Source organism: Brachionichthys hirsutus, chromosome 7 (genome assembly GCF_040956055.1).
Source record: "Brachionichthys hirsutus isolate HB-005 chromosome 7, CSIRO-AGI_Bhir_v1, whole genome shotgun sequence".
Lineage (NCBI taxonomy): Eukaryota > Metazoa > Chordata > Actinopteri > Lophiiformes > Brachionichthyidae > Brachionichthys > Brachionichthys hirsutus.
In genome coordinates, this window is record NC_090903.1 from 11,003,405 (window position 1) to 11,022,261 (window position 18,857).

General features: G+C 40.2%; 1 protein-coding gene across 1 annotated transcript in view; it reads right to left on the reverse strand.

Moving 5' to 3' along the window:
• Window positions 1-1,505: 1,505 nt before the first annotated feature.
• LOC137896010 (ryanodine receptor 2-like) overlaps window positions 1,506-18,857 on the reverse strand; it is a 47,076-nt gene continuing 29,724 nt past the window's right edge. Inside the window, exons 70-104 of the mRNA XM_068741540.1 lie at window positions 18,395-18,482; window positions 18,226-18,312; window positions 17,928-18,089; window positions 17,726-17,788; window positions 17,534-17,638; window positions 17,158-17,270; window positions 16,333-16,429; window positions 15,655-15,785; window positions 15,130-15,181; window positions 14,711-14,764; window positions 14,398-14,497; window positions 14,122-14,201; window positions 13,531-13,607; window positions 13,337-13,410; window positions 12,940-13,020; window positions 12,711-12,799; window positions 12,343-12,471; window positions 12,055-12,159; window positions 11,258-11,339; window positions 9,840-11,143; window positions 9,632-9,681; window positions 9,219-9,363; window positions 9,038-9,124; window positions 8,413-8,619; window positions 8,104-8,234; window positions 7,858-7,900; window positions 6,478-6,614; window positions 6,240-6,300; window positions 5,806-5,952; window positions 5,526-5,660; window positions 4,063-4,219; window positions 3,745-3,809; window positions 2,957-3,057; window positions 2,205-2,256; window positions 1,506-1,601 (exon numbers count right to left, since the gene is read on the reverse strand). Of these exons, the coding sequence (XP_068597641.1) occupies window positions 1,506-1,601; window positions 2,205-2,256; window positions 2,957-3,057; window positions 3,745-3,809; window positions 4,063-4,219; window positions 5,526-5,660; window positions 5,806-5,952; window positions 6,240-6,300; window positions 6,478-6,614; window positions 7,858-7,900; window positions 8,104-8,234; window positions 8,413-8,619; window positions 9,038-9,124; window positions 9,219-9,363; window positions 9,632-9,681; window positions 9,840-11,143; window positions 11,258-11,339; window positions 12,055-12,159; window positions 12,343-12,471; window positions 12,711-12,799; window positions 12,940-13,020; window positions 13,337-13,410; window positions 13,531-13,607; window positions 14,122-14,201; window positions 14,398-14,497; window positions 14,711-14,764; window positions 15,130-15,181; window positions 15,655-15,785; window positions 16,333-16,429; window positions 17,158-17,270; window positions 17,534-17,638; window positions 17,726-17,788; window positions 17,928-18,089; window positions 18,226-18,312; window positions 18,395-18,482 (4,687 nt within the window). The remainder of the gene's footprint in view (window positions 1,602-2,204; window positions 2,257-2,956; window positions 3,058-3,744; window positions 3,810-4,062; window positions 4,220-5,525; window positions 5,661-5,805; window positions 5,953-6,239; window positions 6,301-6,477; window positions 6,615-7,857; window positions 7,901-8,103; window positions 8,235-8,412; window positions 8,620-9,037; window positions 9,125-9,218; window positions 9,364-9,631; window positions 9,682-9,839; window positions 11,144-11,257; window positions 11,340-12,054; window positions 12,160-12,342; window positions 12,472-12,710; window positions 12,800-12,939; window positions 13,021-13,336; window positions 13,411-13,530; window positions 13,608-14,121; window positions 14,202-14,397; window positions 14,498-14,710; window positions 14,765-15,129; window positions 15,182-15,654; window positions 15,786-16,332; window positions 16,430-17,157; window positions 17,271-17,533; window positions 17,639-17,725; window positions 17,789-17,927; window positions 18,090-18,225; window positions 18,313-18,394; window positions 18,483-18,857) is intronic.

An 18,857-nucleotide genomic window follows, 5' to 3' on the forward strand; every position in this document is an offset into this window, starting at 1 on the left:
ACCACAAGTATCTGAGGCAATATTCAACATGACCCCACCACATGCCCCCTTATCTGTAATCCATAATTACAATGCCGTCAATGCATACACAGCTGCTGTATGCCACCCGAATCTTTCAGCAGATGCATCATTTCTAGATTGGGTATTGCTGGACGCACCCTCTGCACATGACCAGACTGTCATTAAATGATGTTAAAATGAGGACTGCGTAAAAGGGGATCCATAAGTGATTGATTGCCCAGCGAATTCTGTGTAATCATGGCTGTTCCATGAATTGCCTCATACATTGCCTTTATGTGTCACCAGGTTACAGACATTTATATTATTTCTGTCACATTATGACATTAGTGAAGTTAGTGAGGTATTGCAAGAAAGACAAAAGAGCTTGTTGTAACTCTTTGAAAAAGGTGTTTGATAATAAGAAAATATTGCAGTTCTAACTTTTACAAGGTGTTTCAGCGAGTTGAAAATTCCTTGTCAGCAGCCCCTGACAAAAGGACAATTTCGGCCTTCGTCTACCGGCCTGGTTTCGAGGGCTTATCTCTAACAGAGTTTCAACACCAGAGGAGGGCTCTCCTTTATACAACAAGACGCCAATCAACGGCTACAATTGTGCAAAGGAAATTACTTTCCTTTGTGCATGCGAGTCTCAGAAAAGTGTGTAGGTGTGTAATAGTTTTCCCGGGCCAGGGATTGGTTGTGAGAGGTTATGATTGACCAGTCGGACGGTCATTGAGGAAGGTAGACTATTATAGTTAGAAGCTTTTATGACCATTGACTGAGCTCGTGATGGCCCGAGAACCCACTGGGACAATTCTTATCAATATTTAATTGGAAGACAGCAAAAAGACAGACTGCTCAAACAAGATGCAGATGCAGATCTGGTCAGATTGAGCCCTCAGATAAGTAACCTAATTTCTTCCCATGGTTACTACAATAGATTGGGAATTTAGCCTGTTTAAATTAACAATAAGCAATGTGATTTTGAGTACACATCACTGACCCTACTGAAGTTTCTGTTGAGGGAAAAGACATAATAAAAGAAAGACAAGATTCTAATTTATGACCAGAAATCCTTTTGTCCTGATTATTCAGATTAGAACTCATTAACAACATGAATGCATTTCAGCAGCAGGCTTATGTAAGGCCAGCGGTTGACCTTTGCATAATGAACCTCCCACACATGTTATCCTGTGGTGAAGGTCTGCCCACTCAGTGGTGTCATGCCCTCAGAACACCAAACACAAAGAGCATATTTATTTCTGCATCTTAAAATTAAGAAGCCATCCGATTCTTTGGTTTCCAAATTGTTTAATCAATATAGTTTAGAAAAACATGCATAAATGTATGTGTGTACATTAAGGGAAAAATCACTCTGTCAAAAACTCAAAAATCTATTCTACACACACACAAATCAAGCTAGGAGAGGCCAATGGCATGAATTGAGTTGGCTTCTGAGTGACGTTATTATGTAGGAAGGCTCTCGATTATTCAATTTTCCTTTGTCATCCCAGTTGATCCTCATATTGCTTGCGGAAGCAGTCTCCCACAGGAAAGAATTCCCAGGAACGCTCCTGGTACATTTTCCACACATAGGATTCCTGGCAACAGCAACAAAGTGGTAAAATTATCTTCATTATTGATTATTATTAGTCAGGAAAAACAACAGTGTGAACAGAGTCTACAGAAAATATCATTTGGATTCTATGTTCCAATATTTTTGTTGCTCCATGGAGAAATATATTTTACATAGTTTTACTCAATTCTGCTGTACGTTTTTCAAAAGTCAGCCAGTGGCACAAAGATAAATAAGAATTATCCCTGGATTTATTGTTTTTTTGTTATAATGAGAAGAATTTAGAACTGAACGTGTCCCGTTTTGTGCAGCTGCACATCTCGCAATAGATTTGAAAAAAGAAGGCGGATGAATTAAGGCGTTTGCCTGACGTGCATTATCATAAAATGTGTGTGTCGGGACTGATAGGGATTTTGAAAGACAATCTGAATACAGATACTATCTGAGTTGAAAAGGTTGCAGCACAGTTCTGTCACCGCTGTGACAAATGCTGGAATTAAAAGGTCACTGGGACACGGAAGAACCAGCAATACATTATGGCATGCAAAATCTGATGATGACAGTAGAACTGTTTAAGTCATTTAAAAGTGCATGTCTTGTTATTACTTTGAAGACATAATTAGTATACCTGTCCCGTGTGTTCAGTTTCATCCTTGTTGATGAGGTACATCAGAAAGAATCTGTAAGGATATAGAAGAAAGGCTGACATCAAACAGGAAGACTTTTCATTAGCTTAGAAACTTCAATTCTGTGCAGGTTGTAGTCTGTCTGTTGAGTTGGAACTTCATTAAGCAAAACCACTGGGAAAAAAAACAATTCACTTTTTCTTGGACATTTTTGGGAAGACTTTCTTCCTGAAGAATTGTTTCATAGGTCGTGGCAAGAATGGAATCTCAGCTGCTCATGTCTATTTCTGTGTTGATGGAGCGTTTCGTTACATATCAATGCAATACAGTATACTTTTTCCTAGAATTGCTTTGTTTAGAAGTGAGAACCTCTTATGAAGACTGTGATATCTGCAGCATCACAACAACCGATGCACATATAACTAAAATATTGGCAAATATGAAACAACACAGAGTTTGAGATAGACGGAACTCCATGTATGAAGTTGCCGTTAAAGAGCCAACCCTAACCCTAACCCTAACCAAAAGGATAAGGGGTCATGTATACCTGGGTGTGCCGCCACTGTAATTAAGATTTCTTTTCTCATTATATAGGAAAATTTAACCTAAAAATCTTAATGTGGATATGCTGTCTTACTATGTTATATTATGTATCATGTGGACAAGAATACTGATATTAAATGCTCTGTTGCTGTTAAAAAATTGAAATAAAATCTAAGTGGAAAAAAAAAGAAAAAAAAAAGAGCCAACTCACAGATAGTTGGCCAGGTTGTGCTCCCGTAGAGTGTGCATCTCAAAGCCGTGAGGGACTTTATCGAAGTAGTCACGTCCTATTCCACATATAAAGCATTTGGTCTGCAGGAGGAGATACAAAATGCATACAATAATTATTTATAGTCATAAATGTTTCACAACCTGCTTCTCTTCTCTTTAGCCTTGGGTAATTTGCAGATTGTGCTTGCAGGTGTGCGTGTTCAACCACACCACAGGACCACCGTTTAATTTTAGTTGTAGCTCACCACTTTTGCCTTGTTGTTTTTGTCCAGCTTTTGATTGCCTTTCCTGCACCTGGTCTTCATCATATGTTTTGGTTACTTGAAATTCTGTACCTGTTGATAAATGCCTGCCTGCCTGTACAGATACAAGCGTCCTCTTGTTTGTCTTGACCTTAGTCTGCAGATACTTGGCTGTTGCAGGGACATAGCAATGACCGTTTCATGGATGGTACGGTCATCATCCTGACAGTAATGCTACTCCACAAGGTCCAATAAAAACACGTACATCCAGTTTTGCAACAGTAAGTCATGAAATTGATGAGCCGTAAAGAGATAAAGTCATAATGGTCAGATCATAGTGACATGAGTTTCCCCAAAAATGTAATCTACTTTATCTTGTGCAGAGGATTATATCTTCACACACACTTGAATGTGACAGAAGTATTATTGTGTTTTACACTTTTGAACACAGACTTGTTTTTTGAGGTACATATCAGCAGCAGGAGAGACAGCATTTGTGTGTTTGAGAGTAAATGTTGAATCTCACCTCCATGTCCTCTTTTACCTGCTCCTGCTGGTCACGCAGCTCCCCAAAAGCATCAATTATCAGCCCTGAAGAAAAGATCATGATTGAGAGCCTGCTGGTCCGCAGGTATGAATGTGCTTATCACTGAAGAACAGCTGTCTTCAGTCAGACTAAAGGACTCATCAAAATAAAGGTATTTTTGAAAGAAAAAAATCATCTTGTGTCTTCTGCCCAAAAAGGAAAATAAAATGCTTTTGTTTGTTGTAAAAAAAAAAAAAAACCCTGCGGCATATATTACTCAAGCTATGTTGTCATACACCTTTAATGAGGAAAACCCACCCTGGATGATGGCCAGGAGGATGACGATGACAAAGAAAAAGAAAGTGATGTCAAAGACGATGCGTTCCACTTCAAACTCATCTCCAGCCGGGTCCTCGATCTCGTCGCCGATGCCCCCGCCAGCCCGGACTCCGACATACATGTGGAACATGTAGCACTGCAGCACAAGGTGTTTTCATTTCATGATTGCAGTAGGATACATTCCTATTTGAGGAGGAGAACAGTTTCCCCCCCAGACGATTTATCCCAGACAGTCTCTTCAACAAGGGCATGAGGTAAAGGGACAAACTCTATTCATTCTCCAAACTCCAAGGATAGGAAAGTATGGTGAAAATGCAAGTAACAAAACATTTAAATTTATTTACTGCTATTTCATGCTTTTCTCCATGCTAAATTTGCAGAATTTGCATGCAGTTTCATAACAGTAGAATGTTTTTATAATCAGAATTCCTCACTTCATTTTTCCACAAGGAGTTCATGCATGAGGTTCAGGCAAGAAAAATGAACATCAAAGCTGTCCTGCAAGGACGGCCCCGTGCATTTAAGGACAACATTTTTCATAAGAAACTATGACAATTAGTTATTCCCCTATAGGTTCATGAAAAGATATAAAAACTAAAAGTAGGTTGAACCCCAGCAACCTCGCCATTTCCTTTTGCTTATTGCAGCTTGTATATTTAAATTTTTGAACTAAGTCTACAAGGTAATTGCACTTAATAACCTTCCACCTGAGTTGGTAAGTGCTATGAATTAAGTTAATGTTCCTAGCTTCCAAATATGTAGTAGGTGGCTTTAAATACTCTGCATTTACTTTGTTTTTTGTCATCTATGTTACAATTATTATGCTTTTCCTTTTCCTAGCACAGACTGCAGTTAATCAAACTTCACTCACAGTAAATGCTCACAACCATAATAGCAGATTGCGTTTGCTCTTATGATCTGGTGTAATAATGGGAATGAGATGGTAAATCACTGTTGCTGCTGAACATCCATATATATCACAGTGAACGGTTGCGGTGCTAATACGATATCCCATGTCTCCCTTAATTGTATGGTTCCATTCCTATGTTATCGCCACCTATCCGTCTGCTTGAATGAGTGACACTGGCCTCATTAGAATAAAGCAGGCGGCGGGGTGTTAATGTCGTGCCACACAAAGAGCTGTGCAGAGGCTTGACAAGCCGTTTTGTATCCATGTGTCCATCACTTTAATGAAAAGTAGCAGAGGCACAAAGACAGGAGGCTGTTCTCTTTCCAGCATTAGGGATCACCATCGGGAACTCCTCTATCCCACTCAATCTGAGGTGGAGGAAAACGAGGTGTGTGGCTGAGTTTGTACTCAAAAGATCAACATTAAGCGATAGAGAGGACCAACGGGGGGGTGTCGATAGATGATAGATGTATGTGGAGAGACAGACTAATATTAGTGTGTGCAGCTATGTCAATATGAAGGCACAACTCACAGTAAGCATGTCATCACACTTCATGTCGTGCATGTTCTTTTCGTCACTCTTTTTGTAAAACTTCCTGAAGAAGTTGAAGGCCAGGACGGTGTAGAGGTAAACGACAACCGCCAAGAGGCCCACAGTCAGGACCAACTGACAGACACATAGTCATAAAAAAAAAGGAAAAAGAGAAGCAGATGGGCTTTAATATGCTTGCGCATCTTGATAAACCCCACTGTAACCCGACAGTGAACGCAAACATCACATGCATGCAAACTGCGCAACTATAAACACACACCTGTTTCCCATTGTGAGTGACAGAGGAAAGGATGGTCCGAAGCGTCTTAAAGCCCATGGCGATGTCCAAAAGATGGGCAGCAAAGAAGAAGTTGTTGTAATGACCTAGAACTGACATGGCCATGTACCAGGCCAAGTACAAGAGGGACTGCAAGGACATAGAAAAAGAAGAAATATGGAACATAAGGACAGACGTGTATTTAAGATAAGGCAGAATCACAGGATATTACCATCACCCACCACCGCATCAAACAATACCCTGACACAGCAAGAGATTAAGCAAATTAGGGATGAGCTGTTAAAGCTTGGTTATATTATATCATCTGTTTACATAAATCACAGTGGCACCTTTATGTTTTATCTTTATTAGAACAAGAGGGCATGCACAGACAAAATGAGCAAAGGCCATAAAATACGAAACAGAATCAAATTTACATTATCGGTGAAGACAACCCCCAGTTTCCACAGCAGGTACTTCATGTCAATGGAGGTAAACCTGAAAGCGGCAGCATGACGACACAGTTACATAATAGAAAAACAGATTAAAAATGTCCATTGTCTAAAATGAGACCCGAGAAGTGACTGTGTCTCTTTTGAAACAGGGATCCTACTACGCAAGTGCATATCATTGCCTAAATGGCTAGGAATAATGACGTTGGTTACGGCTACTCACAGGCTACTCCAGATATTGTTCTTCTTGAACGTCTTCCTGTCTTTACTTTCAGAGCTGAAGTCCAAAGCAGCTTGGTCCAGACCGAGGAGTTCACCGATCCTCTCGCAGCCGTAAAAGTCACCGTACTTATCCCTCACCTGATGGGGAAAATGCAGGCAGCGCGGCAATGAAATCAAGCCTAATCAGTGTCTTCATCAAGAGGTGTTTGGTTTTAATTCCATGTGATGCTTTGGTCATAATTAATTAGCAGTGGACAACATGATGATGATGATGATGGCACTGACTGTGCATAACCACACATTCTCTGAAACCTCCAGTGACACTACCGATATTTATTGGAGGCTAATAGTAACACTCGATATTGTTATTGAAGATTGAAGATTCAAGAGTTTTATTATCATTATGCTAACATAACAAAATCGTGTGAAGGCTTCATTACAAACGCCTTCAAAATGAATTAAGCATTTATAAAAAAAAAAAAAAACTCAGCTAATAAATGCTTTCTTTATTATATAACAGATGTATAATTACTTTACCGTGCTGCTGTGGCTATAAGAAAGTTCATATTTCTGTATTTATTATACAGAAACAAGAAACAACAAAAATCTAGTTTTATTACTGAGCCATTTTTTTTTATTACAGACTTAAGCACTTAAAGGCATCACATCATCTTTTTTTTTTTCTTACAGCATGCTCGTAAAGCGAAGCAGTACAGAGGAAGAGCAAGTGGCCATTGAGAGTGGCTGAAAGCCCGCGCTGAAGTGCTTTAACATTTAGTCCCACTAATTACCGCTAGTTTCTGGCTCCAGATACGAACGTCGATTCAATAAAATCTTTATTAGGCTCAATTTCAGTTAAATTTAATTTCTTTCATAAGAGATGATTTGCTAAAAAGCCTCGTGTGCTCCTACTTTCTGGCAATAAAATCTATTTTATTTGAAAATATGTTATGCCTGCCAGAGGGCAATTTCAGAAAGTATTTACTTGATTGAGCCGCTAAACTCTAGACTAGATTGACAGACTATATCTGCCTACTGGTAAAACCAGGTAATCCAATTAGACTGAAGATTTATATGTTTCTTTACCTACAGTGAACGACATCTTCACATTAAAATACCTTTATATCACTATGAATAACAATAGACCAAATCATTTCATCTCCGTTGCAATAGAGTTAATCAGCAACGAGAACGCTGACGGTGTCGTGACAAATCCAAATCACTGTTACCTAACAAGGGAATATATCCGCCATTGAAGGGCTCATTAGATTGCAGTTGGTTTCTTGATGCAGTGTCACTAAGTGAAATATACACACAATTTCATACAGGGATACGCAAACTTAAAATAGAGTCTATAATAGTTCAGCTGCAGCCATCTTACCTTCCTCTTCACAAATTTATCCCAGTAATTGCTTGGAAAAGAGCTGAAAAGACAAATAGAATAAAAATATACAACAAAATATACATTTAATGAATTGAAAACCACAGTGACGGTTGTAACATCCATGTGAGTGAAGGGTGTCTGTATTGTATAACAAGAGAAAGCTCATAAGACCTACATAAAACCGTGTTTTAATTTGATTTTACTGCGACATCGGCCCAGGTAACCACGTGACGGTGAACATACGGTGTGTTAATGACCAGTCTGTCCCACTGGCCTTTGATGTCCTCCTCAGGGGGCTGCACTGTCGCATACAGCCCATCAAACTCCAGCTTCCGGGCCACGTCTTTCTCACGTTTGAAGATCACCAGTGGTACCTGCCAATCAAATGCACTTCAGTAATAATGATATAATGAGTCACTTTATAATCTAATTAAGAGTGTCATTATTAGCAGTTCTTTCTCTTTTTTGTTTTTATGTCTGCATGATAGACAGAACCTGATATGACTTCATTATAAATCTGCAGAGGTTTGTACACGAGGTGCTACACTGTACCTTGAGGCAGTAGTAACCGATAATGCAACAGAAGGAGATGATGGTGTGCGCAATAGCCAGGAAACGAAGTGATGGCTCCATGTAGCCGCTGCTTTCCTCCAGCACAAAATAAATGGTCGCCTTCTCGTCATCTTCAGCAGTAGAGTCCAGCTCACGAACAGATGTGACCGCTTTTTCCTCTTCCTGTGAAGCAGGCAAGGATGCTACCTAGGATGATATATATATATATATATATATAATATAATATTAATAAAACAGCATCAAATTACAGCACCCAAAAGACTAAAGCATTGGTTCAGGTCCTCTCTCATATCATTTTTAGTGCCCTGTCGGCTAAGATCTTTTCCAGGAATGATCTTCATTTAGAAGAACCATTAATCAACATGGTTATATAATCAAAAATGTATCTAAATTGATCTAAAGTCATGTAGCTGTAAATCAATTAATAAATGCAAAGACTAATTAAATAAAGTCGATGTTCCGTGGACATCTTTTTGTTTTAATAAATGGAGTGAGTTCATCTGGTGATGCAGGCAGGCTCCAGATTCTGGGCAAATATAGTTAATTACTTTGGAAAGGCACGGCTGCTAGTTCGGATCGCTTTCACTCACTAGCACACTCTCACCTTGTAGAAGAGCAGAATGAAGTTGATTGCAAATGCAACAAACAGAGCCAGCAAGCGCAGATTATAAAAGTTCCTGGCAAAGCAATTCTGTAAAAAAAGAAAGAAAAAAGGAACAACTTTCAAGTGTGTTCTGCCTTTTTAAGCAAGTGCGCAAGCATGTGTTAGTGTGTTTGTCTATTACCAGAAGGCACTTGTTGTGAGTGCTTATCATCTCCCAGAAGGCTGACTGTTGGCTTTGCGGTTCCTCCGACTTATTGGAACATCTCTTGGCGCTCCATTCTGCCTCTGCTCTCTGCTGCCCAGTTTTCTTCTGCGATTCCTTCCCTCTGCGAATGATCCAAGCAAAAACAGAGAGAAGGTGAAAGAGCTTCACCTTGATAGAATCACCTTATCGATGGTCTTTATAGAAACGACGCTGCTACCCACTAACAGCACACATTTTACTTTTAAATCCACTGTACCATTCCCAAATACGTTAATAATAATAATAATAATAATAATAATAATATTTTAAATTAGTGCCTGCTTTTTGGATGTTATGAAGTTAAAGAATCACTCTTTGGGCATTTAAATGGATCTCAAGTGAAGACTCACGTCCTGTCAGGCTTTTCCTCCTCTCTTTCCTCCTCTCTGAAAGTGTGGCTCTTAAAGATGGTGCCAGCAAAATCCATGAAAATACAAAAATACATATCATTGAATAGGCTATTGAGGCAATGCAAAAATAAGAAACAAACTGGGAATTACCTAGCATGAAACTATAATGACAAATGCTCCATGTTTTAAGATGCAATTGAATTCATACCGCCCCCTGATGGTTCCCAGACACATCACTAGCGGCCGTGGTTCTGGCGTTTGGGCTGACCAGGTCAGGCAGACTGCCAGTGAGGTCTTGTGTTATTAGTTTGTATTGTCCTCCCTCCTTCTTCACTCTGAGGCCAAAAATGTCCGACAGTACATCTTGCTCCCTGGGGGAGATCACCGCCGGCCCCTGCCCGATCTCCCTCATCTCTCTCTGGGAGGGCAAATTGGTGGAGTACTTTCTCAGCTCATCCACGCCACTTGGCAAACCCATGACCTCATCAAGCGTTGGCTCTAGAATCCCGCCCAGCAAGTCTGATAGCCTCATCCGTTTGGCTCCCTCTATGAGCGCACCGCTTACGAAGACGATGTACAGCGCATACGTGATGGCGCAGATTAGGAGAGAAACACACCGAACCTGAGCTGTGAGAATCAATTTTAGGAAGAACACTGCTGACATGAGGGTGTCCCTCAGGGTCAGCTTCATCAATGTCTTCAGGTGTTTGATGGAAAGTAAAGATGTCAGTAATTTCAACCAATGATACATGAAAGACTGTCCTTTGTTGTCCAGCCCTTCTTCTTCTTCTTCTTCATCTTCACTCTTTTCCCCTCCTCCCTTTTCAGCATATCTCTCTTCCCGATCAGAGCCAGAAATCTGGGCGGCAAGCTGCATCTCAAAGATGGTGTCCTCGCAGAAATTGACAAACATCTCCATTTTCTCCTTGTCTCCGCCCTTATTGACGACATCGAAAATAAACTGCCTCTTGGATTCTTTGACCTGAGGCTTCTGCCATTGTGTGCGGCTGGAGTCACTGATCTTAAAGTAGACACGTTCGATACGCTTCCCGCTGCCAAGGATCTCGATGCGTCCGAGATAGGGCTGGAAGTAAGTCAAGACACAATCAGCCAGCTCCAAGAATGACCTCAGCCTTAAATCATTGGGCATGTGTTCGGACAAATTAGTCAGAAGAACAGCGATATTGAAACCGATGTCTTTGGCTGGCTCATGGAAGCGATCAACAAAGGCCTCATAATCAACATTTTCACTATCATCGGTCTCCGTGCAGGACAGGAGGAAGTGAGTCTCAGATGGGGAAAACCGTTTGCAATTCTCCATGGCTTTCTGAAAGTCCTTCCTGGAGATGAGCCCCTGGCGGTCAGGGTCATGCTCCTTGAATGCCTCTGAGGAGGTGAGGTCTTTGAGTTTGAGGAACATGTCAAAAAACTTCAGGATTATCTCCACATTTCCTGAGGATTCCACCAGCATGTCCACCATCTGTTTTCCAATGGTTCCATTCACAATGTTCCCTGCAGGAACAGGAAGAAGTTTAAGTTTAATTAAATGGTATTGATAACTTTCAATCATTTATGATCATAAATTGTGGAAAACAACAAAATCTAAAAAAAAAGTCTAAATCTTACCTTCAAGCATGGAGAGCAAAAAGACAACCATGTCCTTTTGTAAATCCATCAGCTCTTTCAGAAGCACAAATTGCCTTGAATCCTGTGTATAAGAGCACATTTTTACAGTTTAGCAAACTACCGCCTCAGCAGATGCTCACCCGCAAGACATAAAAAAATACGGCATGCCCAGACCTAAATAAAATTCAAATATGAATGACATTGTTACATAAGAAAATAAAACCACCACCAGCTCAAGTCTACTAAACCTCTTTGGTTTTCCATTAAGGAAAAGGTATCTGGTACAACTTTTTTAGTACCAACTCCTGTGTGATCGGAGCTGATGTGAGATGCTACAGATCACTTTTCATTATGATTTTGGAAAACCTTTGTAGACCATATATAACCCTTGTGATGAAAAGCTGCACCATTTATTAACAGTCATGCTGCTCATACGCTACTATAAGTTAATTTATGACTCACAATAACCACGTACAAAGCACTGATGCTTTCCAATGCTGTTGTTCTTGGTAACTTTTGTGCTGTTTTTTCTTGGCTCTCTTTCATGCATTCAACAGCACTCCCCATCTGCACACACACTTTTTCTGTTTTTTCCTCTCAGTTTGTGGCTGCTCATTAGGCAGAGACGAGCTTTGTTTGAGAAAAGGCTGCAAGAAGCACTAAAGATTGCTTGGGGAGGGGGGGGGCACTGTGTGACTTGGCACTTCAAAAGAGGGACCGCAAAAAACAGCAAGGAAAGGAATGGTTTCTGTTGGTACCGTCGTAGAATTGTCTATCAGGGGATCAATACGCTATACCTGAGAAAGCTTCATCTGCATGTGGGCAAAGACATGGAGGAATCCCACCACGGCATCCCACAGACGACTATGAGCAAGGCTTTGCTGGTTCCCAGCACACGGGCCCTGAATGAAAAGATGTGTGAGCTTCATCAATTGCGTATGCCTCATTTAGTAGAAAGGCATCTTTCGACTAAATATATATTCAGGCAAAAAGCCAAAAGGACAATTCTGTTATGTTTAGGAGCTCAGACTATTACTATTGTACATAGAACACACTACGGCGCCACAGAATGGAAGCTGACTGACCTGTATGTACTCAGTAAGTGTATTGAAGACCTGCTTGGCCACTTTGATGGCTTTAGAGAAATTGTGTTGGCCATGCACGTCAATGATATCCTTCCCTGAGTAGTACCAGTAGAAGTCACTGATTGATTCCTGCAGTGCGGCACAGAATGAAATATGTAAAATATTACGTGTTGTACATGAAATATAGAATTACAGCTGCTGTGTTTGACTTATGATCTGACAGTTTGGGAAGGAACATGAGATGAAGATTGGAAAAAATGGGAGGGAAAAAAAGGAAGATGGATCCATTCATCCATACAATTAGTAGAATTGGATGATAAGATTTTTCTGGAAAGTAACACTTGATAAATCAGTCCCTGTGGGTTTACCTGTATTCTCAACAAATAGTCCACAGTGGATATTATGATGTTCACAGTGGTATTGTGGCCCGTTTGTGTTCTCAAGTAATTCTGGAAGCCTAACACATAGACAGCGACAAGCAGTAGAAAGACAGACAGACATAATTTAAGATTACATGTGCATTATTGTGAACGGTCCTGTGATTTTCATGAGCATCTATATATATATATATATATACAGTATATATGGGCAAATAACCTGAGTTATGTCCCTCGCATAGCAGTTGTAGAAATCGGAAGAGGTCACAGGTTATATCTTTATCTGGCATCACTTTATCTCCTGAGAACAAAAGATTGAAAAGTGTAAAACAAAACTAAAAGGATGAAGGGCAAAACAGGGAGTACTACAGTAGTAAATGTACGACACAAGGAATGAGAGAGTGTAGAATAATAAGGAGAGGCAAGGCATAAAAAAGTCAGACCACAGTGGAGTGAACCGAGGCAGTTATTTTGGGTAGAGAATAAAGAAATAGGGATTTGGACAGAATTTAGAGCACTGGTATGTTCAAGGCCATCAGGGATCGCACACTTGTCTTTGTGCTCCATGAAATGACTTCATAGCAATTGATTACACTTTTTTCATATGAATACTTCACCCGAGCTCTTGTCCAAGGCCATGCCCAATCCCTCGGCTTTATTCTGCCTCTCAAATGCGTTCAGATCCAGAACGCTGAGTGTCAGAAACATACACACAAACAAACAAAGGATTTCACACTCGTCCCTTTTTTTACCCTTCTGTAAATGATGCCTTTGTGATATGTGTTGGTAGCATTTTGCTTTTGTCAATCACCTGCATGACAGCATGAGTCCCGCCATGCTGCGAAAGAAGCAGACGTCTTGCTTCTCTGTCAGGTAATCCAACATTTTCTAAAAATAAAAAAATAAGCAAGCATCAAAGAGAAGTGTTGAAAAATGGAGCAGAATCTCATCTGATGCTGATTTATTGCATGAAGATTGTTTATTTATTTTGTAAGATTTGCTGCAGCGTTTAAAGAAATACATTGAATTTAATTAGGTAAACAATGTTTTGTTAATCATCCATAATTCAGCCTTCATCAGAATAAATATAGTATTAAAAGTAGCGTTCAGGTCCTCTCCTTTGTGTAATGATCTTCCAGCAGGTCATCGCTACTCATTAATTTTTTTATTATTGCATTTTAAATTCAGTAGCACACATTTTCTACAGTTCTGAAGTATCTTCTGAAATAAAGAATTATGAATTCCTCATTTCGTCTTGATTATCTTTTGTTTCATGATATTGGAATCTCTCATCCCTGCCTGAAAGCGAGAAATGGCCCACGGAAAACCTATTTAGAGCATCCCTGAACAGGTTGTTCCATACAATTTGAGGAAAATGAATTACACAAATGCAGTTTCATACCTGTTGAACAGTAGCATTCCCTCCGCTCAGAACAGCAATACCCAGTTTCAGCGTAGGGACAATCATTGCACCCATCACCCCTGATGGAATGTGAAAATGATCACAATCAGAGGACAATCAGAATAATATTGCGTAACCTCCACAGGACTTGATGCACATTTTAGGAGGTGACGTGCGCCGAAACGTTTCACCTTACCCAGGAGGATGCTCATCACAACAAAGCAACGGGCAACACTTGATGTAAGTCGTGTACTTGATCATTTAACCCTTTCCTACCTTGGGTTGCACTGATTGTTTGTAGCACCATTTCAGCAGCTCCACGGCGATGCAGCCTGGCCTGCTGGTAGAGCAGCCTCTGCTTCTCCATTTCCTTTTCCTGAGCCACAGAATACTTTTTTTTTAATCCAATAAGATTTTGATAATTATCTAATTTTCAAGTTACATTTTACACAATTGCTTTCAAATACAATGTTAATTTCAATGAAATATAACAACAACAGCATATGCTGCTGATACTGATTATGTATTATTATTAGTAGTAGTAGTAGTATAGAATAGGAGTATCACTAGTAAGAGCTCAGTCTCTCACTTCAAAGCTTTCCACTTTCTGTTCTTCATCTTCTTCATCTTCTCTGTGGCAGCTCTGAAAGAGCAAACATAACAGTTAGTGGTGATGGAACTGAGGTAGAAAATAATCAGTGTCGAACAGACACACTGACTCGTACATTTTGTTACATAACGCATGTGACATGCACAAAAAGCCTGACAAAAACGTCAGCACCTTTACAAGAATTAAAACCAGTTTGTCTCATTGGTGTTTACTGCTCTCAACAACGTCAACAGCCTCTGCACAATTCCTTTTCTAGGTATTTTGACTAGTATCCTGTATTTAGTATTACTCTGCCCATCAGAACCATCATAAGTACACTCACCCATTTTAAAAACGTGATATACTGTTATTTGTATGTATTTATTATTTAGATACTCTCATCCGTCATGTTCTGTTACCTTGGCCATAATAGCAGCGTATGACTGATAGAGACTGTCGTTTCCAAGCTTGCTGTAAATTCTGGAAGACAAAAGAGAGAATGTGTGGTAGAGCGAAGCATGGATGGAAAAGGCTGTTCAGTGACAGGATGACATATGTAGCTGATCCTAAATAAATCCATTCAGAACTCTAAAGTGGCATCCTCTCCTCCAGAAGTGGTAAGTGTGTGTGTGTGTGTGTGTGTTTGCTATATATATATGAGCCCTTGCTTATCAGCAACACCAGCTCATGCAATTACTCCACCAAGTACTGACCACTTGATGCAATGGCTTGGTGCTCGGCTTGTACTCAGAACAGCATGGATAAGGCTCCAAGAACTACAGGGGACATATTCTGGATAGTGACACCCGCCCCCCTCCCCCTCCCCCTCCACACACACACACACACACACACACACCAAATTAGACCTGAGCACATGGATGAGAACAGTAATACAAGTAGACAGGAGTTTTAACTGCACATTATCTTTTTTAACAAATGCAGACCTCCTTTCTGTCAGGGCGCTTCGACTGAAAAGAGTAATGAGTTGTTGGAGGGGATCAATCAGCTTGCCATCTTCCTCCTTGTCCATTTCTTCCCCTCTGTCACCGTCACGCATCTCCATCACTTCAACTTTCTGCAGTCAAGGGAGAAAGCGAAACTGTAATCTAAGGAAATGTAACTTGCAATTCACATTGGTTTGCGTTTATGCAAGGAGGGTTAGCTCCTGCTAAAACACAACTGTCTTAAAATTGTGGTATTGTTTGTTTTTTCTTCTTTCCTCTTAAAAAATGCACATGTTGCAAGTTCGAAAGTCTATGTTTGAAAAGATGCAGTTACTCAAGAATCTCTCTCTATCTCTCTCTCTCTCTATGACCACTGTTTCAGACCTTCACCTACTAATCATTGATCATTTTTCTTAAATTCCTGTCTGTCAATGAGTACTTTTCCATTTCCAATCGTAAAAAAAAAAAAAGTAGTTCAGCACAAAATGGAAAAGCATGTTCATTTTGTTTATACAGTACTGCAAAACAGCATAATGTTGTATTGGCATAGACTAGCGACCTAAGTGCAAGGCAGCAATTAGGGAATTGCTTCTCACCTCATCATATTTCAGAACAAAATCAATTCTAATTTGTAGTTCAGAATCATTTCTAAATGAACGATTTCAATATTGCACTCACAGCTAAATCTTTGACAAGCTTCTCCTCAAAGCTCCGGTCCCCGGCTGATATCCAGGATGTTTTGTAGCCTTGGAGGAACAGGTTGACGGCTCTGTGCCTGAGGGCAAGGACGAGCCAACAAGTGAGTCGCACTTCCCAGGAGAGGAATTCAAATACAAAACTGAAAAGCAGACAGTTTAAAATGTCAACAGCTTAACTATAAAGGAGTTTTGATTACCCAATTATCAAGAACTCTCATGTCCTTTGTCTACTGAACAAAAACATGGTGACATAATAACTCCCCATTGAATGATTTTAGATGCAGCAGGGTGACATTCTGCTCGCAGAAAAAGCGTGACATGTGACACGTATACCAGTGGAATCAGTGGATTTTGTGATAGATGTCAAAATAGCATGGCAACAACAATAATTCACCATCCTGTCAAATGGCGGTTGATCTAGAACACTTCAGGACCTCCGGGACTTTGCACTGTCTCTTGAACTTGCGTAAAGTTTTGGGTGATAGTATTTTTTTTTTCTTTGAGTTAGCTTTTAACTGTCCCTATAGCGTCTTCTGAAATCCCCCACTTGTGGATGCCACAAAAAGCACATTGTCAAAACATGACATCCACCCTCTCGCTTGGCATTGCTGGCTCCCTTTTACGAGCATTGATTCGCCACAGTTGCTACCTCCACCCCCGGCTCAGAAGCAGAACAACAATGTCCCATTCCACCTGAGACAAACAGTGCTTTGAATGGTTTACTGCATTTAATATGAAATTCACCGGCGTATACAGCAGCGCAGCGGGTGCAAAGCCTCCATTTATATTTATAACATGACGCTACCTGGGTAAGTTGTAGAGGGGAGCCATCCTGAGGCAAGCCACCACTGCTCGTTTCCTCTGTTTGGACAGCACCTTGTGCCAAGCAGGCTTTTTACATCTCGGTGGATGTTCCACCTGAACACAAAAGCAATTATAGATTTACAAGGAAAAGCAACCTTGAAGCTGAAGCCGTAAATAAACGTATAGAAATAAATTCAGTAAAAGCAGACAGACAGAGGTCCAACATTGAAACTTTGGTCAACAGAAATGATCTCCTGTTAGAGTTCTTGGTGCGCTGAAACAGTTTTGTGCTGCTGTAGCAAGAGTGCCAATGCTAAGCAAGTTTAAATATCTGAATATACTTCTGATTGGGGTTTTATGGTGCTTTAAAGTCTCGCCTGGTCCAAGTAATACAGGACTCGAGCTATCTCCAAAATCCTGTCCACAGTCCTTTGGATGTGACTCATTCTCTCTGGATGTTCTGTATGAAGGTTTTCCGATGTCTGTACAGGGGAATAAAATTAATAAAGACATTTTTGTACCAACAATTCAGTTAAAGATATTTGAATTTAAAAGTGCAATCATCTTACCTGAATCTGGAGATGTATAAGACAACTTAGAACATGGTCTCGGATCTCATCCTCTGTGTTCTTCTATGGAAAGCAAACAAACAATAAGCTATTTTCTGCTTCTCAAGTTATTGCGGAAACACAACTGTGCCGCTGTGACCTGAATCTGACAAGCTTCTGTCGTCGTGGGGACGACAGCAATCGGGGTATTTTTCCAACCAACCTGAGTGAAGCCGTTCTTAGCCAGCGTGATCAGGGTTTGGTCACTTTCAAAACAATCTCTAAGCCCCACGGGGAGCAGTCTCTTCACGGAAGCCACAATGAGAGAGGTAGGTGTGGAATACCGATCGCCCTTCCTCTTCATCCTCCTCTCCTCAAGGTCAAACTGAGTATTTAAAGGTTTAAGGTTAATCAATTTCACTGAGAATGAACTGCCATATAAATACTGATAGGATCCACTGCATGATGGGGGATGGTTTTTCTCAAGGTAATGTCAAAAAGGTCAATTTAATATGGCTCACCTTGGAGATTTTGTCATTGTTGACCAGGAATGCCAAGTTGTTTATATCATTTTGGACCACATAGTTCTGCTCCTCCCATTTAAATGTCTGGTATATCAAGCACAAGACATGTTTTAAAGAGTAAAGCATTTATCTCAATAGCACTGACATTATTATGTGTCATCCTCACATGAGATTTTGCCCAGAATATAAAGACCTCTGACACCATTCTGAACAGCTGCTGGGCATCGGGGTTTGACTCTTTCAGCCAGCTGGCTCTGAGACAGAGACACCAACACATATTGCATTATCATTCCAGAATTTAAAATTATGACTGAAATAACAAGTAGAATAGCCACTTAAGGCCACTTAGACTCATTTTTCTTCATAACATGTTTCGTTCTAACCTGTATGGCATTTGCACAAAAAGAAAGTAACTACATTTTTTTGCCATGTTTTACCATTTCAACAAATATTAATGCTCAATTTATTGTCTAAAATGCTTCTTAAGAACTTCAGAAACTGTCCGGTGATAACGGGAGCATCATCAAAGGAAGTGAAATAAGTTTTGCTTTCCAATGAGTTTATAAATCCTTGAAAAGTCTCCTGGATGATAATTTGTCCTTAGCCAGTTTGCTCTTCCACATCGCAGG